The sequence below is a fragment of the Miscanthus floridulus genome, chromosome 15 (genome assembly GCF_019320115.1).
Source record: "Miscanthus floridulus cultivar M001 chromosome 15, ASM1932011v1, whole genome shotgun sequence".
Lineage (NCBI taxonomy): Eukaryota > Viridiplantae > Streptophyta > Magnoliopsida > Poales > Poaceae > Miscanthus > Miscanthus floridulus.
Window position 1 is genome coordinate 59,764,534 of NC_089594.1, and position 22,637 is coordinate 59,787,170.

At 43.3% G+C, this 22,637-nt stretch overlaps 1 protein-coding gene and 1 long non-coding RNA gene across 2 annotated transcripts; one reads left to right on the plus strand and one right to left on the minus strand.

The window, feature by feature from the left end:
* Positions 1-4,922: 4,922 nt before the first annotated feature.
* Positions 4,923-5,482, minus strand: LOC136508191 (uncharacterized). Its single transcript, XR_010771901.1, has 3 exons — positions 5,366-5,482; positions 5,246-5,284; positions 4,923-5,136 (listed from the first exon to the last, which is right to left on the minus strand). It is a non-coding gene; the product is annotated as an uncharacterized lncRNA (long non-coding RNA).
* An 8,533-nt stretch (positions 5,483-14,015) lies between these two features.
* Positions 14,016-19,572, plus strand: LOC136508359 (dicarboxylate transporter 1, chloroplastic-like). The gene is made up of 3 exons (XM_066503017.1): positions 14,016-15,211; positions 15,624-15,845; positions 18,953-19,572. The coding sequence occupies exons 1-3, from the start codon at positions 14,066-14,068 to the stop codon at positions 19,313-19,315; spliced, it is 1,731 nt and encodes a 576-aa protein (XP_066359114.1). The 5' UTR covers positions 14,016-14,065; the 3' UTR covers positions 19,316-19,572.
* The last annotated feature ends 3,065 nt before the right edge of the window (positions 19,573-22,637 follow it).

Genomic DNA, 22,637 nt, shown 5'->3' on the forward strand with positions numbered 1-22,637 from the left:
GAAATATCTGAAGAAATATTACCCTAGCGTCTGGATTAATACTTGACAACCGATTTATTCGGTCGTCAGCTCTAATAGCCGATACCAAAAAGATATCGCCTCTAGTGCAAAAAATAAACCCAAAGGGATAAAAGCTAGTACGATGTATATCACCTATAGGAGCACAGCAAACACGGACAAAGTGATGAATATAATATAAAGTACGAAGCAAAGGAAAATCACTCAAGATGGAGAAATTATTTGCTAAATATCACCTATTACAAACTATGGGCCAAAAAACACTTTGGTTACTATATCATCGGCCTAGGAAATAAAGTCTATGGAGTTGGCGACACTGGAGAAATCCTCAACCAGACTCTCATGATCCCCAGGGTGCGTCGCTAGAAAACTGTGGGGAAGGAACCAAAGTTCATGGCCCGAACGGGCTTGCGCCGCAGCCAATGCCATGGTGGCACCATGATAGACACCATGCAAAGTGACCTCCCTGACACAGTTCAGGATGTCGTGTAGGCGGACCACCGGGACAGCACCTCTGGCATTGACGAACCCCGCCGCGTACTTCGCGGCCAAGCGGAGGCTTTCCAGTTGAGTGGACAAATCCAAAAAGATTCAAAGGGGAAATAATCAGAATCTTGAAGATGAAATTGAGAAGAAGCAAAAGTTATGACAGATATCTCACCCATGATTCTGGCCTAGGTCTTGGACAACCTATCCTTTACTGAATCGACCTTAGGAGGCGATCAGTATCGGACCATAGCCAGAGCCAATTCTGCGAGGGAAAGACAGTCGGCGAGATTCTAGCCATGCCTATCGATGGAGGCGAGCAGGTCGTCATTATCGATCTGCCTCCTCGAATAGCAGGGAAGTTGGTAGCGAGTTGTTGATGAAGAGAACCTCAAAGGCTAAATGGAGTCGGCCCTATGCCCCGAAGCAGTGAGAGCATCACAAGTTGCACCCTCCTGGTGATGAAGGCGTTGGCGTTATGATGCAGATCCATTGAGGGCCTCCTCAGCAGACCTCTTGCTGTTTTCCATGATCTCAAACCTATGGGAAAGTAGAAACCGCACTAAAACGCGCAAAGGGTTTGAGATGAAGCAGGATGTTTTCCGATCCACAGTCGTGGCCCGTATATATAGCCCGGGAAGGTGAGAAGATAGATTTCGCCGGGGGTGTGAAATTGAAGTCAGATACGGAAATGGGTCGACACTCCAAAAATTTAGGGGACAGATAACGAAGAGATAACAGATTCAGACTTATTGCTTCCCATAATTACAAAATATCGTGGGATGGATACGATAGATTTACATTGACCAGCGATCAACCCACCAAGGCTTCTTTGGATTGAAGGGAGTCCGGATCCCCATAGGGTTGAAGGTCATCATAAACTGAGTCACATCGGCCCATTGATAAAATTATGCTAAAGAAGGGGAAAACCGCCTGCCTAATAGATGCCCAGCTAATTTTTCGGTGACTAGGAAACTGCAGGAAAGAAGCATGTGGCTTTCCCGATAGGCATTTGATGGAGCAAACAAGGGGAAGGTGTCCACATATTTTAGCCCTTGTAAACACTAGAACAGCTCTACGAGCATGGAGAGAAGACTTAGGTGATATCACAAGAATTCTTCTAAACGCAGTAGCTAATCCTCTTGCTCGACAAGGCGCTAAGATGAGCGACACAATCACCCTATGCACAAGAATCCTTCTAACCACTCAAGATCTTCATGGCAAGAAGATAGACCATGGAGGGTCCGACAGAGTCAGAGGCACTGGAGGAAGCAGATGGAAGAGAAATATGACTGAATTATTGAGTTGCTCTCGCCAGAGTCGGATAGACATTTTATAGTCGGCCTAGAAAGATGAATCCAAGCGCCCGTGAAGCAATGATGCTCTCGTAAAAGTTTTCAAGCATGGGCTCATGATCTGACATAGACGATGACAAACAGTAGACCCTAAATCAAGATTCTCTACCCGTGACTGCGGACCTATCGGGGGTACAGACGTGATAATATTAGAATAAAATTACTTTTATCCCAAAATTAGGGGGCATGTGTTTACACCAAAATTTGGAAGAAAAATTGCAGGGACTCGGAAGCTCCCAAGATCATGTCATCAAGAAATCGATTGCGTGAAGGTCGGTATCAGCTGATTCGAATGCAACACTGGAATTGGCTTTCTTCAAATAGCGCCAGCAGATAACGACAAAAGCTACGATCGGCGCCAGGAAAAACATGTTGGACTCTACAAAAATGGAAAAATTAGAGTCTAAGTTATCTTAAATTAGGAATATTTTCTCTTAGGCCAAAATTGTGATGAGTCGTGCTTAAGTAGAATTCATGCGTAGGTTCCAGGTATAAATATTGGACCCCGGCTATTGTAAAGGACACACACAGTCAATCAAATACAAGTTACTTACTTTTTTCGGCTTCGGCCACCCCTTAGGAGTAAGAGTAGAGTAGATCTCGGCGAGTTCTTCAGCGAGCAAGGCTGCATCGGTCCGGCTGACCTTCGGCTTGTCTGTAAGTACCGTCATAGCTTATACTTCTGGTCGTACGGCTGCATCGATCCGGTCGACCTCCACTGCGACTCTGGTATAAGCTAATTATCGACTCTTGTTTAGTTAAAGTACGGTTGCATCGATCCGGTCGACCTCTACTGCTCGAACTAGATTAAGGTCAAGTTATCGGCTCTATCTAAGGATGGCGTCCTTCAGATAGATTCATTAAGTTATCAATATTATTTATTGCTTTCATTATTTATTTAATTATAGCAATATCACTTCGCCCGATTGGGATTGATGTAGATCGACCTTATATCCTGTTTAACCCATCGTTTATTAATCTAAACTGATCTAATCTGCATCTTAAACAATGAGTTATGTTTTATCGGTTGTTTTATGTCAATCTTGATCGTGCATAGTGTGCGGTTAAGGCATGTCTGGTCTTGAATAGATGTATTGGCTAACGAAAACCGTTCCATGGCTCGTTATCACGGCCTGTGTGATTCTACCTCACACCCCACTGTTAGCACCGTGGAGTGAGGATCGTTACTTGGTAGATCTGTTCCTGATAGGGCATGACCTTAACTGTGCGATATGCCTGAATCGGCTGTTTTAGCCGATATCGAGTGCTTTCACACATACAGTTCGCGTTATGAGACCGTTGAAGTAAAGATAGGTTGAAAAATGTATTAGCCCCATGATCTTATTATTGTATTACGGCCTACATGATTCTGCCTCATGCCCCACTAATATTAGTAATAAGTTAGGATCGTTGAATTTATCACTGTTTCTACGGCCTGCATAACTCTGCCTCATGCCCCACTAGTCATAATGATAGATGACATCTAATATGTTCATTTGATTTATCTCTATTAAATGGTTAAATGATGATGAGCTTCTTCTTTCGTATAAAAAAGGATTCGGTTATTTGCAGTCATTGACTTAGCATAAACTGATTATTGCTGACATCCTATTACCATTGACTAATATTTGTCTAAATAATGATATTGATCCTGAATGATAACCGATTTTTCTTCCACAACCCTATGAGCTTTAACTAATTTATTCTTATGAATATGCTGGAATCAGCTATTTAGTCGATTTCCTTCCATATTGGCTCTCAGAGCCGCACATTCGAGACTGTCTGGCAACACCGGCATATTCCGCTTTAAATTACTGATTAACTTTCTCTCCTTGTCAATTGCAGAGTCAAATTGACTGGCATGTCCCAGGAGAAGTGCGCAAAATTGATAATCTATGCGTTGAAGCTAGACGGATCTCCAGCTCCATCGAGCAGACCCTTCTGGCTTGCTCATGTGCCCTCGGCACAGGACGAAATTTTTGTGCCGACAACACCCTATATTACACACATTTACACATAATTATGATGCTCATGCAGTGTTTTAGCAAAAGAATGTACAGTGTAACACCGAGGGTGTTACAACCAAAAGGTCCTGGGTTCGAGTCGCGGTCTCCTCGCATTGCACAGACGAGGGTAAAGCTTGCCACTGACACCCTTCCCCAGATCCCGCACGGAGCGGGAGCTCTCTGCATTGGGTACGCCCTTAGTTTTTTTTAATAAATTTATTTGGAGATAGAAATGTTGCACGTATTTTTTATAAATCGAGTCAAAATTATCGGCACACAAATCGTGGCGACTAACATTTAGGGATAGAGGGAGTATGTCAGTAGCCTACCTGCTTTTTGCTGAAAAAAATAAGCAGCACCAGTTCATTTCATTTTCATTAATTTTAGGTTTGATCAATTGTTCATATGGTCAATCATTTATGTCCTGTTCGTTTGACTGATAAGCTATGGCTGAAAGTACTGTTGGCTGATTTGTTATAAGAGAAAAATACTATTCGTTGACTGAAAAAATACGACTTATAAGCTAAGCGAATAGAGCGTATTTTTTTCTTCTTCTGAATATACATATTTTAGTGTGGCTGCAAGTTAGATTGCTACACCCTCATATCCAGCTTTTTTTTTTGGAGAACCAATCATATCCAGCTTGTTGAAAACAGTTCCATATGCATGGGCTACAAGGTACACTTCATGTATGATTTTTTTTCTATTCATTCATTTCGGAGTATTGCTTCTATCTTGTTTCATTCAACAAAATTGAGATGCACTATCTTGTTCACGATAATTCCAGTTAAGATCAATCTTGTATAAAACTAGAAACACTTGCGCGCCTTGCGCGCCCTACCTTCCAGAATGTAAAAAAAAAATCTAAATAAGCGGTATCAAAGGCCATTTTCTTTATAATTACATAAATAATTATGACAATTTTATTCATCCATAAATCATTCACAGATAATAAATCTGAGATCCAGTACTGGCAGACAGTACTCACAAAGGTCTTGCCATCATAAATTACAGTGAACCAAAAGGTATACACAGAAGGTCTGAAAGAAATCGACTCTTATTACATCTCTAAGGAAGAACTATTGTCCCTGCAAGACTGAGCTCAAGGCATAGTTTGGCAGTTCAACACATTGTCCCAAAACATTTGGCAGTTCAACACATCGTCCAAAAACATTTTGCACGCTGCACACTTATTTAGATTTCTGCACGCTTCCAGCTAATTTATCACTGAATTTGCAAAGAACAGTGTTGCATGTGCATCTTCCAGGTTCCTAGATAGGAAAGCAGGACATGATCAAATATGTATGTTTAATGTCAAATTCAATGGCAAGCAGTGCATGATCAACAGCAGGCAAATTAATTTGAACTGCGGATTGGTACCCTTTTTCAGCAGCAAGGATGTCAACTGCAACAATGGTTCTACATCCAAGCAAAATAGCATCATGCAGTCATGCTTAGTAACAAAGGCAAGACATGAGGGACAGAACTATGATGACTTACCTCAATCAGATTCAGAGATGTATCTAAACATTCCAATGGAGCAAAGAATGGGTGTCATTCAACGTTCCAAGACTCTGAAGCAGCACACCTTATATGGACGAGAGAGGAACATACCTATGACCGCACAAATACCATCATGGGAGGCAAACATCAGATCAGCACCATATTGACAAGACAGCCGACAAATCATTATAACAAGCTAAACTTCATAAGCAGAATTTTACAATACTTTAGTGATCACTAATTTTCTTATACCACTTTTCAGGATTGCTATGCTCTCTGTAATTTCATTTTTTTGTCATGAGCTACTATCTAAGGTATTGTTAACTGAACTGGTGGCATTAACAATGAAACTAAACAGATTTACCTCCTAATGGGTTTGTATGGTCCTTCACATCCTAATAACTAATATAAATATGTTTGGTTTCATTGTTAGTGACAATTAAAGAACACATCAGAAAACACAATTTGACCCTGTTCGCTTCTCTTATAATCCGTACTTTTCAGCTTGCTTTTTCAGCCGGAACAATGTTTTTCTCTCACAACAAATCCGTCGGAACGGTGTTTCGGCTTGTTTTTTCAGCGAAGCAAACGGAGCCTTTATATTTCTTTCTAGAGCTAAACAATAACAAAATTACCTATGGACCGGCATCGATAAAGAAGTGCCTGTGTTAGTTACATACTAGATTCGGTTTCGAATACGGTCGGAAAATATCCATACCCCTCTCCAATCGGCAGTAGGTTTTAAGGAACCTGGTTTTGTGGTCTGTCTATTCGTGGGTTTCTTGGAGTGCGATCAGAACCGAAGGCTTTGGGCGGTGTTGGGCCCAACTGGATTATTTACGATTCATGCTGGAAAACAGTGTTTATGCTATAATGTTGTGAGAGGAAAATACTGCTTCGACTGGAAAAAAACATAACAAGTCGGCTGACCAGCCAGCCGAACACTGCCCAAGCTAATTCTTCTTCTCTTGAAATAATATGATCAGAGGAACTAACTATGTCAGGAAATATTTAGCCTGTTTATATTGGGTCGTGTTGTTAGAAAAGCATAATCAAAATATGTGCCTAAAAGAGTGTACCTAATGCAGAGAGGATCATTGCCTTTGCTGAACAAAAGTTTTAGTTCCAGAAGGCAAATTTTAAATATTCACGATTTTATAAAAACAGAAAGGGGGGGGGGGGGGGGGGGGGGGGGGGTGTTGAGATGTTTTCCGCTGACCACCACAGCTTAAATATTGAAGGTTCAACAGGTGAAGTGATGTGTGTCTTATTAATTCATTACTATATATATAAATAGATACCAAATAAGTCACTGTGGCCTCTTGAACTCCGGCCCCTCGCTAAAGTTGACCGCAGCAGGTTTGGTGGTTGTTTAGTTAAAATTTTCTTCTCTTCTCGAAAACGATTTAATAAACTGTTGTGTATTCAATCTCTTGTGTATGAATTCTTTTTAGACATGTACCTATCGCACATGCGTATCTACTTTTTTTTAAATAAAATTCACAAAAAAAGGTTTCCATCCATCCAGTTAGTAAAAGTGCAGCCGGTATTGCAAATCCGGCACCGAAAAGTAATCCTGTGCCCACCGATTTGTACGAAGTCCCGTGTGACTTGTACTCGGCTTTTCCAACACCGAGAGATCCAGATCATCCATGCATGGCCGTGCGCTGTTCGCTGTTCGCTGCTTCTACGAGTACTTCCAAAAAAAACAAGTGGCGTCGTCGACGTGGCGCTGCCTTTGTGTGGCAGCGATGGGTGAAGGACAAGGAACGTCCTTGTCTTCGCCGTTGTGATTTGTTTGTATATGCAAAGTCTCCATCAGACGCTGTCCGCCTAACGAAGCCGAGCCAGGCGAGGAACGGAAGGCCAGGGCGCAGCCCCAATCCGGTGCCCGGCCCGTCGGCGAGTTCTGGCCGCAGTCACGGCGTCCACAGGCCACCAGCGGCGGATCGGGTCCTGTCCCACACCGGCGGCAGCTCCTCCAAGCCACCTGCAGATGCTGCCAGCTGCGTGGGCAAGGTCTATAGGCTGCTTTGCCCTGCCTTTCTCTCTCTCCACCTCTCCATCTCATGTCATCGGTATACATGCCTGAGGTTTGTTTTGTCCTCGCTGACACTCATTGGACTAGGTTCTCGGTCAGAACATCAGCGGCGCATTGCGATGTGCTACGTTCTACTTTGTCGTGTTCACTCTTCACCGGTTACATTTCATGAGGGGCGTCCCTAGGTGCTGCTGTTTTTTTTTCCCCAAACTTTCATCTATTGGTTTTTCATCCCCATCGTAACAGTGCTTCTTTTTTTCTAATAACAAAGAAAGGGGCAAGGTGATGCATTGATCATAGATCTTTAAAATGATGACAACTAACAAAACGGCGTATAATGAACCTGTATTTGCGATAGTTGTACTCATGGTACCCTCCAACATTGTGTGAGTCGAAAGCCCGACAAGATACTGTTATTCTTTCCATGTGGAGGTAGACTTGAAAACGATGCGTATGTGATTTTAATTATTTTTTGCCAATTGCAAGTTGTTGTTGTTTTCTACTCCACTTCCACGTTAATAAATGAAGCAACTTGAGCATATTTTAAACTTGGAAGAAGTAAAGTAACAAGCTCATTTGGCCGTCCAAGTTGGATTCATACACCTTTGTGCTTTTCATGTATTGTATTTACATAGAGGCAGCTGCTTGTTTGTCATATCTGCCTTTGAAATCTAAGGCCAATCGTAATGCGTGACGCCTACATATAACACACAGTCACACACTATTGTCTCCCTCTCTCTCTCTCTCTCTCTCTCTCTCTCTCTCTCTCTCTCTCTCTCTCTCTCTCTGTGTGTGTGTGTAGAGTATAATATATAATATATAAACAAATTTGTATGTTTATTTCCTCGTCAGCTATAAAAGCTGCTTTTCACGATCCAAATGGATGGAAACAAACAGGACCTAGAGGTGAGAGATTGCACAAAAAAAACACATGCTAAGAAACAACCATGTTAATGCAAAATATCTAATGCTGGTATTTACAGAGACCTTTTCATACTGACCAATAGGAAAATACAAGAACCTTCATTGACGATGCTTATTACTTAGTTCATAACTAATTCATATTGGGAATAAAAAATAAACTAGTACCATTTTTAACAAAACATTATCTGTATGTTGCTATTTGGAGTTTATTTGGATATTATTTGTTCATGTTTGTAGTGTTTCATTACTTGCATCACGAGTTAAGTGCGTGATGTTTGAGGCACTCCATTGTGCGAAACCTATAAAAAAATCATGCAATCAATAACCTAATCATGCAATCAATATAAAGTAAAATGCTAGCCATGCAATGCTAATAGGATCTATGCATATGGTGGAGCATGGCGTATGTGAAGTTAGTATCATTTTTCTTATTTTTCTATGCACGACTACGAGCAAGAAAATAACCAGAACATAGTTAAGTGAGTTCCAAATAACTATACGGGTATATCATCAACAGAAAGATAATCGAATCACCAAAACAATCTATGACCCCATTTAGTACAACTCTAGCTTGCTGGTGGAGCAAAAAAATTTTTTTGCTTCAACTCTACAAGCAGCTCCACTAGTGGAGCTGAAACTATCTTAGAAAAATATTTGGTAAAGCAACATCTCATGGTAGATATAAATGATCGATGAAATATCTGTAATATACTTTTCTCCTTTTTCATGCCTTTTTCATTTTCATTTTCTTCCTTTATTTATTTTCTTCCTCTCTCTCTCTCTCTCTCTCTCTCTCTCTCTCTCTCTCTCTCTCTCTCTCACACACACACACACACACACACACACTCTCTCTCTCTCTCTCTCTTCATTTCATCATCTTACTGCTCCTGTTGCCCTCCACCCCACCAATGCTGGAGCTAGGATTTGACACCAGGGTATTTCAAGAACAACTTCCTCTAAAACAACAACAACTAAAAGCACTATTACAACTAGATATTTTAGTATACATAATATATATTCATTATGTTACAGGAAAATATGGGCATTTCAATGAATACCTAAGAATACCCCTATTGTCATCCTTGTGCCCCACCACCTCCTCCTTCGCCCCTCCCCACGCCGGCGTGCCACCTCCGCCTTGCCTCCACCCCTTCTCGCACTACCATATCGTCGCCCTACCTCCGCCTCTTCCTGCGTCGGTCTCGCATGCACCGGCCGTGCCCACACCAACGCGCCCCAGGGGCAAAACTAACCATGGTCGTGTTAGGGCCACTAGAGCAAGAGCAGTGGCGGAGCCAGGAATTATCCTTAGGGGGGCCGGCCGCCAGGAATTATACTTAGGGGGGCCGGCCAAAAGAGCCAACATGTAAAAACTAAGTGCAACTCAACTCGTTAGGTTCCTTGTGATGACTGTCGGAATTAATTCACTGACTTGAACGGGTGCTCGCAATTTCTTATATGTATTCTAGGATCTAAGACGCTATTTTTTCAGTGGTAAGTGACATGCTCATTAACAGCAAGACGTATCTTGAGTACCGACTCGGTCTTTTTCATTGCGATAATTTTATTATCTAGTTGTGTTTTGTATGATTATATTATCTAGAAGATATTAATAAATATATATGACAAGAATTTTATATAATCTCTCTTAATATAAATAAAAAATATTAATTCATACTACTAATTTTTGTTGTTGTGAAATATTGGGGGGGCCATGGCCCCTGCCAGCCCCCCCTTGGCTCCGCCACTGAGCAAGAGGGATCTATATGAGAGGTGGTATTTTTAGTTCTTGCTCATGTCTGCATCTCTAGATAGCGGGAAATTTAAAACTTCACCTATGGAGCTGCACCCCATGTTGGTGTTTGGATGGAGAAGTTGTGGAGCTGTTGGTGGAACCGATGGAGGACAGGTTACCTTTCATGAAGAGCATCCCTTGGTTTCCTGTTTTGTAAATTTTATCTATTGTTTTCATTCCCATCGTAACAATGTTTTTGTTTCTCTAATAAGAAAGGGACATGCTGTATCTATGAATTAAACCTGATTGCGATAGTTGGATCCCCTGGAGATTGGAGTCCTCCAACATTGTGCAAGTCGTAAACCCGATATAATATTGTTATTCCTTCCATGTGGATGTGGACTTGAAAACGATATGAACGTGATTTCATTTTCCAATTTGAAGCTGTTTTCAACTCCACTTCAATGCTAACACATCGTCACAAATGGTTAAAGAAACAAGCAGCTTAGGCCAATTCCAAAATTTAGAATAGGTACGTAACAAACTCATTTGGCAGCCATTAATTCCTGTGCTTTTTGTTACTTTGGTGTACACTGTACAGAGAGGCTGCTTCGTATCTGTCGTATCTGCCTTTAAAATGTAAGTCCTAGTTGGATCCAACTAGCTAATAGTTAGTTGCTAAAACAAATAACTAGATCAATTAAAAGGAATCCAGCTAATTGTTTGCTATACAGCTAGCTAACAACTATCTCATTAGCTATTAAGGATGGAGCTACAGTAAATTTAAGGGGTGCTCTTACCTTGTGGGTGCAAGGTTTTGTAACGTGGGAGTGTAAATATAATGAAACTTTAGCTCTTCACATTGATTTTTATTTTTTGCGTGGGTGCGGCCACATCCACTGCTTTGAGTATAGCTCCGCCCCTGTTAGCTATCACAAACCTGACTAATAGATTGCAAAAAACACTTTTGCCCTTCCATCTATATCTATGAACGTGCCCTACCAATAGCAAAAAGAAAAAGAAAGGCATTACAAACAAAACCACCAATGCATCCACATTTTAGCTAGTGGATCTAACTAGCACCTAACCAATAGGTAGACAGCTAATATTAGCTGTGAACTATTAGCTAGCTACTCCTTCGGTCCCAGCAAAATTATAGTTTTGCTAATTATTTGATCCGATAATGATATATCTTTAAATTTAGTTAATTATCGTAGCATATCAATTATCTATCATATTATAGTGAGAATTGAGAAGCGAGAGCTATGTTACGATCTGAATATGTGATTCTCTTTTCTTCTTTGGTTTATATAAATTATGAAATGTCTTGTATTTATGTCAGAGAGATATCAAATCAAATATGTGACAAACTAAGAATTGAAAAACTATTGTCTTTCAAATCTAAGTTGTTCATATGTTATCAACTTAACATTGCTTTTGTATTTTTGACGCAAGAGTTGAATTAGCCAATTACATCGGCATTTTTTTAAATATTTATATGAAATTTCATCTGCTATAGTACAAAACCATATATAATAAGTCTAGACACATCTAGTCATGGTCTAGACCGTGTAGACGCTAGTTGGAAGGTTGGCGACTGTCTTGTGTCTAGGCTAACACCGCTAACAGTTAGTCCTAGTAATCCAAACAGTCCCTTACATCTTATATAGATAATTAAATAGACTATTACATAGGATAAAAATCTAATGTAGCAACGAATCAAATGAGAAAAGGAAAAAGGATAGATAAGGGTATGTTTGGATTACTTAGAACTTACTGTTAGAGTACTAATTGTAGAATTATTTGTTAGATGATAAAGTTTAGTCTAGTTCTGTTTGGATACATCGACTAGCCACGGGTCCACTTCAACTCTCTCTTGCCAATTGACAGTGAACTAGTTATCAGTTGAGATATAGACTGGAAGGTGGTTTTTTTCTTCTAAGAGCACGTGCTCCCACCTAAGGGTGGCAATGGGTAAATCCCCATCGGGTATGGCCACCCCAGACCCATCCCCGCCATAAAAATTTGATACCGTCAGAATACCCATACCCGTCATGGGTGGAGAATTTTCCCCAGACTCATACCCGGCCGGATAAATCATACGCGTCGGGTCACCCGTACCCGCCAATAATTTATTCACACACATGAAAATCAACAATTCAACAGCAACCACCACTAACCAGAGCACATAAAATTAGACAAATAATAGCATATAATAATATCTTCTGCAAATTAAGATTCATTTCCATTTAGTTTCTCCTCTACATTAGTCATGATTAATGTAGAAGTTACTGATTATAGACATGGTTTCGGGAACTTCCAAGTGGAGTATTGGACTCGTTGACTCTAGAACAAGTGATGCACTGCAACACTGAAGAAGAGTGTAGCCATCTTGCAAGTACCCTACCTCCTGTTGAAGCAGCATTGCTTGAATGGGTCATCATTCTCATGGCAGATGTGGTGGAAAATGAAAGCTACAACAAGATGAATGCTCGCGACATTGCTATGGTTTTTGCACCAAATATGACCAAGATTACTGGCAAGCATATTTGTTTCTCTCTACCTGCATTACTTTTCAGAATCTATAGTCTAACCACAGAGCATTGATCTCTTTCAGATGGCCGGGTATTTTTCACCCATGGGTAAACGGTTACGGGGACTGCTGGAACATACCCATACCCGCGTCCCCGATGGGTGAAGGGTTTGCTCTATTTACGTACCCGTGGATAGTGTGTTTAGTCCATATTTAGACCCTAATAGAATAAATACCCGTCAGATATTGGGTCGCGGGTCCCCATTGCCATCTTTACTCCCACCATATCTAGTATACGTGTTTAAATGGATTAAACTTAACTTTATGCCGGTACACAAGCAACTCTAATTAAGCTAAGGTGAAACGTTTGGAAAGGACCAAGTACTAAGGCTATCCGCACTCGTCCACCTCTATTTTCATCTCTAAAAAGGAATATTCTATCCTAGTCATCGAGATTCTCTACTCTATACCAATTTCTCCCGCACCCATGTTATCTATATCACATATTCTATACCCACTATTCCATATTTTATTCCACTCTCTCCCTCTTTCTCTCTCACCAACTTTTCTCTCTCCGCGCTACAGTATTGCTACAGTGTTTAACGTTTCCTCTCTCCCGTGCGCGGTCTATGGCGTTTTTCTGTGCAGCCGGTACGCTCCCAGGCCATTTACAGGCGCGCGGTGCAGACGCCCAGTACACTACCGCTGATGTACCGTCGCCTTTTCCGCTGCGCGGTGCGGACAGCCTAACACAGTACTAGAACTTTCTCCTCGTTGTAAAGCCAAGGGTAGCAGCAGCGCGGGCTAACGCTAGTATTGGCTTCGGGAAAAAGTTGCTAGACACGTAGCCCACGCGAAGCTATTTCTCTTGTAGCATAGGGCATCGTTCTCGTAGAAAATAGCATCCTTTCTTTGCCACAATTTTTTTTTAGTCCTCTCTGTCTGAGTTCTGTGAAAATATATGCTAGGGTCACGACAGTATGTGCCACAACGCATACTAGCGCAGGTGCTTGAAACTTTTGTCAGGTGAAGTACTTGTTGCTTCTGTGGGTGACTATCTTGCTTGCCGAACCACTCTTTCACACGAGATGGAGATTTGCAACCTACGTGGAGCTTGGGTCTAACGTCTTCCACCGTGTCACGTTGGGGACGGCCTAAGGAGACTCGCCTCTTGGCTTCCTCAATCGTCACTGGTTAAAAACTTTGCATGTGATGTGAAAACTTGAAGAAATTTTCAAAAGACCTCTCTTTTCTCTATCGAAACTTAACACGATCTTCCCGCAGCATGAACACGAGTCACTACCACTGATCACCGGTGCACCAACGCCGGGTCCACGAAGACCAGTCTCCGATTCCGATACGACCAAAGCTCGGGCGCCCAACGCCATCTCCACCGTCCATCCACTTAAACCCCACCCTCAGTTCCTCATCCCCAGTCCCACCACCACTTCCCTCGCCGCCGCCATGGCGTCCTCCACCGCGGCCTCGCCGCTCACCTGCCACCACCTCGGCAGCGTTGGCGCCCGCCCCAGCCTCCCGTCCCTCTCCTTCTCCCTCCGCCGCCGCTCCTCCTCCTCCTCCTCCTCTAAGCCCATCTCCCTCTCCCACTCCCACTCCCTCCCCTCCAAGCCCTCGCTGGCCCCACCCCCCGCCGCATCCGGAGCCTCCCGCCGCGGCCTCACCCCCGTCTCCGCCTCCGCCTCCGCCGCGGCGGCCCCAGCCCCGGACCCGGTCCCAGCACCGGCCCCGGCGCCGGCCGCCCCGCCGAAGAAGCCCGCGCTGCAGGGCGCGGCCATCAAGCCGCTCCTCGCCTCCCTCGCGATCGGCGTCCTCATCTGGTTCGTCCCGGCCCCCGCCGGCGTGCCCCGCAACGCGTGGCAGCTGCTCGCCATCTTCCTCTCCACCATCGTCGGCATCATCACCCAGCCGCTGCCCCTCGGCGCGGTGGCCCTGATCGGCCTCGGCGCCGCCGTGCTCACCAAGACGCTCACCTTCGCCGCGGCCTTCTCGGCCTTCGGCGACCCGATCCCCTGGCTCATCGCGCTCGCCTTCTTCTTCGCGCGCGGGTTCATCAAGACCGGCCTCGGCTCCCGCGTCGCCTACGCCTTCGTCGCCGCCTTCGGCTCCTCCACGCTCGGCCTCGGCTACTCGCTCGTGTTCGCCGAGGCGCTCCTCGCCCCCGCCATCCCCTCCGTCTCGGCGCGCGCGGGCGGCATCTTCCTGCCGCTCGTCAAGTCGCTCTGCGAGGCATGCGGCTCGCGCGCCGGCGACGGCACGGAGCGGAAGCTCGGGGCCTGGCTCATGCTCACCTGCTTCCAGACCTCCGTCGTCTCGTCGGCCATGTTCCTCACCGCCATGGCGGCCAACCCGCTCTCGGCCAACCTCACGGCTGCCACCATCGGCCAGGGGATCGGATGGACGCTCTGGGCCAAGGCCGCCATTGTGCCGGGGCTGATGTCGCTCGTGCTCGTGCCGCTCATTCTCTATGTGATCTACCCGCCGGAGGTGAAGGCCAGCCCCGATGCGCCACGCCTGGCCAAGGAGCGGCTCGCCAAGATGGGACCCATGAGCACGGAGGAGAAGATCATGGCCGGCACGCTGCTGCTTACGGTATATAATTAATGATATATATACATATACTTGCCATTTTCTCGCAACATTTAACTCTTTGGCATTACTATAGCCTTTACTAGCATTCTTTGAACTTTTCTTGTGCTATTAGTGTTCTTTATTTATGCCTTGAATCCTGATGGTTAAAATTATTATCAGCTATCTTTCATAAGTAGTTTATAGTGTTCTATTATGAGTGGATGCACCATTTGATGTCTTTGGAGTCTTAGGATTCTTGTTATCAATGGTTTAGTAATCGACTGAACTCTGACCTGTGACTTTGTAATGTTCATATCCTTGACAGTCGTTGCCACTGAATGCAGTTTTTTTCATTGCCCTGTCACATCTAACTTGAATAGGAATTGGATCCACTTTTCTTCACTGAAAATTATGCCCTTGCTCTGCATGCCAGGTTGGTCTTTGGATCTTTGGAGGAATGCTGAGTGTGGATGCAGTGTCTGCAGCAATTCTTGGCCTAGGGGTCCTCCTAATCACAGGGGTTGTCACATGGAAAGAGTGTTTGGCAGAGTCTGTGGCGTGGGATACGCTTACATGGTTTGCAGCACTTATAGCAATGGCTGGCTACCTCAACAAATACGGGTTCATCTCTTGGTTCAGTGAGACTGTTGTGAAGGTACACTCTCTTTTCTTCACACAACTCTCATCTCTCATTAGCCTTGGCTCTTGGCATTTATAAGGTTAAGGTTTTTCCTTTATTCGTGAGAAAATTCCTTATTTGACAATGGAAGTTAACATGCTTTATTCTTTTTCCCACAACGAGAAACCTGAATTTTATTACTTGAAGCAATGAAATTACAAACACAACGAGTTCAAAGACATAACATCACAGATTGACAGATCCCACCCAACTAAAATCCATACTTCTGATCACAGAGGGACCAGAACATATGGAACCACCTCAGGCCCATGACATGCTTCCTTTATGGCCCTGAAAATCTTTTTCTCCCTTATATGACACTGGGTCTATCTTTTATGCCTTAATTTGACACTTCCATCAGTTTTGGCTGTTAACCCATTAAAAGATTAGATGAAAAGACCTTTTGACCCTCAGCCCTCTTTGCGCCAGTATTGGAGTCCCAGCACCAGGATTTGTGCATAACATATGTGAGGCGACAAGCAATTTCAAAAAACCATACGTAGTTTTAGTTACTGATCAAATCAAAGCTTATCATGAAAGTATGAAGCATCTCTTTCTCAGTATCCATCAACATGTTAACTTCATAGATGAATTATTCATCCTATTTCTTTCCCAATATCATTCAACATGTTAATTTCATACATGAATTTTTTTATACTATTAATTGGTGAAGAAAAAATGTGCTTAATGTAATCATCTCGTGAGAAAATAGTATGTTTCTTTTTCTTAAAGAATGAAACAGTAAGTTTTGTGAGGAAGCCGGCCTTCTTTTACTTTTTATTTTTTGGATGTCCTCTTTTTGTGAGGCTAGACTTCAAGCTCTCAGAATGTGTGAAGATAAACGAGTTGCTTTTCTTCTTTGTATAGATTCTCTTGCTTAGCTCTTTGGTTCTCTAGCCGTCCTCAGGCTTGAGGCTACCTCTGGGAGCTTTGTTCATAGTTGTGGCCCCTTTTATTGTACAGTTTCTTCTTTTTATTAATACAAAAAGCTCTAACAGTGGGGGCCTGCGCTGCTGTATTTTCTGTTAAAAAAACAGTAAGTTTTTCATTGTATCGTTCAGCCACATTTTCAGTAGCTGGTGTGCAGCTTCTTATTTACATTCACTTTAATTAGCAGTTCACTTCTTTTAAATAGCGCAAGTTTTAATTATATTTCATAATAAGTATGTTCATACTGTATTTCAGCATTTCGCAGAGTCATCCTTTCATCCCACCTTTCAGTTCTAGACTCTTGGCATGTCACATAAACCATCATAAACAAAAAATCCAAAAACGACCTTCTGTCTGAACAAGAAAACAGAGCCCATCCCCTTAAAAAAAAAGAAAACAGAGCCCATCACATGACCTTCCAAAGCTGCAGAGCACAGAAACAGGGGAGCAGGATTAAGGCCCTGTTTGTTTTGTCTTATCCTATCTGTGGCGGAAAAAAGCTCAGAATCACACCAGACGTCTTGTGTTTGATGCACTTCTGCTGGCCGCCCTTCAGCGTCACGTAGGGTTTTCAACAGGAAACATGAGACGCTGTGACGCGAGGGAATCAGTGCTTCCCCACGACATAGCTGGTGCAGTATATGTGCTACTCTCGTCCATGGAAACAAACAGGTCCTAAGAAAACCAAGTTATTTGTGCTTGTTTCACTGAGAGGATTGGGGCAGATGAACTCCAAGCCTCAGGCACAGTAAATCAGGAGCCCCGGCTGCTTGGCCGTTGCGCTCTGGCTGCAGGATCTCTGGTCAGTTGGGCTGCCACCCCCAATGACGCTTGGGGCACAGCTGCTCGGAGCGGTGCCGCCCTGGCCGTTTGGGCCGGTGCCACCCATGCCACTCGGGCCGCCACTGTCAACGTGATCCATTGTGCATGTTTCCCTGCCGACCTCAACTGGATATGAACCCCCCTGCTGACTAGGGTTTTGGGACGGAGGAGGGGCACGGGAGAGAGAACAACAGAGAGGATAGAAGGCGTTTGAGCTTGTGACAGGAGAAGGCTGAGGGCCGTGTGGCTTTGAGGAAAGGGGCATTTTAGACCATCTCCAACTAATCTGACATGAACTTGAAGGTTATCATTGTCAGAATGGACGGAAATATCAAAGTAGACCTGGTGCCATATAAGGGAGAAATTTAGGGCCTTAGAAGGAACCATGTCAACTTCTAGTGTCAAAAAAGGAATTTTCTCGTCATTGTTAGGTCTTCATGATTTACAAACTAAATTCCTTATTTCAGAGATCTTGGGCATGATGGATGCTTTTTACTGCAATACAACATGATCCAGCGATCTGAGCCTAGAAATTTAGTGTTTTACTGTTCATTTTTGACCTATTTCCACAAAAATATGAAAATTTACTTTGGGCAAAGAAAGGTTATGAAGAGTATGCATCTCTTTACCTGCCCTGTTCGCTTTGCTGAAAAGACAAGCTGAAAGTACTGTTCACTGATTTGTTGTGAGAGAAAAACACTGTTTCTTCGCTGAAAAAGTACGGCTCATAAGACGAGCGGACAGGTAGCAATTTATTGTGCTGTTTGTTTGTGAAGGGGTAGGCTGGGTAGTCATCATGCCATAAGAACCTTGTGTAACTTGTGTTTGACACTGTTAGATTTGACATTTGACATAGGAGTGGTTATCTTGGTTATGTCTGAACTTAGGTCCTGTTTGGATCCAATGTGATAATAATTAGCTGCTAATAATTAACTCCTTAGATCCAAACAGGTCTAGCTAATAGTTTAGCTAATTGTTACCTGAATACCAAACTAACCACTATTTCACTAGTTGAACAAAACTAGCTAATAGCAGCTAATATTAGTTGTGGCCTATTAGCTACCTAACTATTAGCAGCTAATGGATCCAAACAGGACCTTAATACTGCTGAATTCTTATGCTTATGGATGTATCTATGCAAACTAGGAAATAAAAAATTGAAAGACGTTAGTTTGGTAATTGTAACATGATGCAGTTTAAATTATATTGGGGTCTGATATTACTAGTTTTTTGTTATTTTTTTCTGACATCTACAATATAGATAGATTGGTAGGTTCTGTTAAGTACTTCTGCTAATTTATCATTTATTGACCTTATTGCTTTTGTTTCAGTTTGTTGGAGGGCTTGGCATGTCATGGCAAGCCTCATTCGGTGTCTTGGTGCTGCTGTACTTCTACTCTCACTATTTCTTTGCCAGTGGTGCTGCACACATCGGAGCAATGTTCGCCGCGTTCCTGTCAGTGGCGAGTGCCCTGGGCACCCCGTCGCTCTTTGCTGCACTGGTTCTTTCATTCCTCTCGAACCTCATGGGTGGCACCACCCACTATGGCATTGGCTCTGCTCCTGTCTTCTACGGCGCCGGGTATGTCCCATTGGCTCAATGGTGGGGCTATGGGTTTGTTATCTCCATCGTAAACATCATCATCTGGCTTGGGGCGGGCAGCTTCTGGTGGAAGATGATTGGGCTGTGGTGAGCACCACATTAACTGCGACGTTCCTTTGTTTTCTGTTGTTTTGGTCGAGTGGGGAAGGAAAAACTATTCCCGAATTTGTGGTGCCACAGATGCCGCTGTCCCCAAAGTTTTGTTGTCGACATGATTGCAACCCATTCTTTTAGTTGGTATCGATACATTTGTTCGAACCTTCTGGCAGCTAATTGCGAGGCCAGGGTGCAGTTTTTAACTTGCAAAGTTAATCATATAGAGTTGTGCTCAATGATTCTTGGGGATCATTCTCTCTATGTGCCCATGATGATGACAATTTGTGCTGGTTCCTTTTCATGTTCGGATTCTGATTCTGTTCATCTGTTGCGACAGCACTATGTTCTGCATTATATTGGCGCATCTGAGAGATTTATACTACTGGTTGGATCTTTGTGCATTCCAGTTAATATTGCTTCTGAGAATTCCGTAAATTGTTGCGAGATGATGCTCGAGTAAAAATCGCTGAACTAAATACCAACTGCAATCACTGGGATCCTCGCATGACTTACTCTTTCATTCTGGAAATTCTCAAAAGCCTGAGGATGAACATTGCGCTCTTTCATTCTGGAAATTGTCTAAGCCTGCTCGGAAGGACTCGCTGCATTGCTGCTGCTGCTGCAACCTCTTCCTACGGCTAATGTTCAGCCACTGAAGAAAAATCCGCAGCTGCAGCACTGATGATGCACTGGTGTCTGGTGGGGTTCATGGCTCGCTAGTGGAGTTGCTTGACTTGACTCTGTTTTCCCTTTGTCTAAAAGTACACTCTGAACATTAGGTGCTCTGTGAAAGGTACACTGTCGGAGGTCACGAAATCATGGTCAATCGGGTGTGCTTTCTTGCGCCACTTTTTATGCCAGCTGTTATATACCTACTGTTTCATTGTTTGCTGGTGACGTTCGATATCTTGAAAAAACAGCGTGATTTTGGACGATATCTTGAAAAAAAAACAGCGTGATTTTGGACGACTTGCGAGACAGATGGCGTGATTCAGTTGAAAGTTAGTGCGCAACTCGCACATTCGAGGTTCCTGTACGGTCGTCTTGCAAAGCAGTGTAGGAAGCCAAGCCCAAGAAAATGACCGGCACTTCCGTCATCGGTGGGCATCGGTACCCAAACATCCAAAGACCAAAAACACCCTTTGCTTTAGCAACCTTTTTATAAGATTATATAGTCTCTTTAGATTCAAGGATGGGGCCTCTGCATTTAGCTTTGGTATCTGTATTCTAAAATATAATGACATGGCCTCTGGTGTTCATTTGATAAGGGAACAAAACCCTCTGCCAAAGTACCAAGCTTGGAAGCAACTGAAACATGGGATCGATGCTACCCTGTTAATCTCAGGTACCTTTACAAGTGGGGTGAATAATGTGCTGACACGAAGAGACCGATCGAAAGAGACATCCAATTTCGTCCTCTCAGATGGAAAGAGCGGTGAATCGCCGGGATGGGACAAAATCTTGCGAAAACGTATAAATCAAGAGTCCCACGTTCGATGCACGGCATCGAAATCTTTTCACGAAAAGTTCGAAAAAGCAGGAATATATATAGAGCTCATCTGGTGTACAAATATGCTCTGAGCCTCTGATAGTCCTCATTCATTTCCCTTTTGCCTCGGTTAGTCTCGAGCTACTGTGCACCTTGAAGAACCTCTCAAGAAACATCCTTTTCCATCTTTTCGTTCGTCTTTACTCTCTAATATAATGCCAAATTTTGAAGTGCATCATTCTTTCCTAGATGCAAACTAATCCAAGAAAGCTTCAGTAAAATTCATGTGTTCCGATGGAACCCAGAAGGGACCTGCTGTCTTGACTGTCATCTCCTCTGTCGGCTCTTGAGCTTTTCAGCCACATGACTGTAATCAGTTAATGTTTACATTGTTTCTTTTTATTACCACCAAAATGTTTTTCTTGTCTGATCTCGCTCCTTCCTCCATGGAAACGAGCTAACATGCATGGCCTCACTCGCTCACCTGTTTCATCGTTTTGCTAGCTACCTACGAGTACAAGGATACCCTCGTAACAGTGGTCATGTTCGGCTTACCCCATATTCGGCTGGTTCGACTTTTTATTTTCAGCCGGAACAGTATTTTTCTCTCAAAACAATTCAGTCAGAACAGTGTTTTTTAGCCAGTTTCAGCCAAAATTCTGCCAGCCAAACGGGGCCACTGTCACCCTTTTCGTTGGCTCTCGGCATTTCCCTAACCCATCCCGCTATACCATCCTAAACCCTAACCATAGCTAGCGCCTCAATGTCCCTATTGAAATGTCATTAGAATGGATAAGACGATTCAGGTGCAAATTATAGAGTTTGTTGGATGATGTAGAGCTAGTTACTAGTCTACAAAAAATTCGTTCAAATTAGCTTAAGTTGGCTAACAATTGCTAAAGGCTTAGCTTAAAAAAATTAGCCCACTTTTTAGCTCTGCTGATTGGATGCATCAAGACTAATTTTAGCTAACTTTTAGCTAGCTACTCCCTTCGATCCAAATTATAAAATGTTTTGGCTCTCTCTGTTCACTCTGCACTGTTAGTCACAGATTGTTACTGTTGTTTGACGTTGTTTGGTGTTGTTCATAATCGCTGTGTACCGTAGTGCTGTACTATTTATTCATTTTTTGTTACTATTCAAAAATATGTTCACATATAACGCGCTGCTTTCTAATCCCGCGCAACGTAGGCGCGTGTTCGGGCAAGTCGTTCTTAGCAGATAGTGATTGTCTATTCTCTAGTAATGAGCAGAACATGCACAAATGGAGGTTTAATATTTTTCTTAAGAAAAACCTGTTCCCGCCGCTCTTTAAAGAAATACCTATTTTAAATTACATGCGCCATGCATGCGAATGGAGAATTTATCCTAATGGAACTGTGAGTTTGTGACATTAAGGACTTGATAATGTCAGAATAAATAGTTGACCAAATCACGATTTTAATCGGTGCAACACTTAATTATGCTTGCACGCGCAGGCTTATCTTTGAACCTAATAATACACTATCCGGACATACAAACTCTTGCGCTGCATGTGCAGCTATTTTTAATAGGTAGTGCTAAGTCCGCGTCTAGACGTCCGTGTGCTGCACTCTGTTTCGCGCTCCACGCGAGGCTCGCGCCGTCCGAGAGACAAGAGGGGAAGGGCGCGCGGTGCATCTGATTCAGAAGAACCCAGCCGTGACGTCATATTGATGTCCTGCTGGTATCAGGAGAGACGATGCAGCAGAAAAGTGGGGAGGAGAGATGCAACATCCGATCTACTTTTAAAATTCCAAATACAACAATTGCAACCTATGTCTGAAGGCAGTTGAAACATGTGTCTGAA

Coding starts and splice junctions, on each gene's coding strand:
- LOC136508359 (XM_066503017.1), top strand. CDS start 14,066: ATGGCGTCCTCCACCGCGGCCTCGCCGCTCACCTGCCACCACCTCGGC. Junction 15,212..15,623: donor CCGGCACGCTGCTGCTTACG/GTATATAATTAA, acceptor TCTGCATGCCAG/GTTGGTCTTTGGATCTTTGG. Junction 15,846..18,952: donor TCAGTGAGACTGTTGTGAAG/GTACACTCTCTT, acceptor CTTTTGTTTCAG/TTTGTTGGAGGGCTTGGCAT.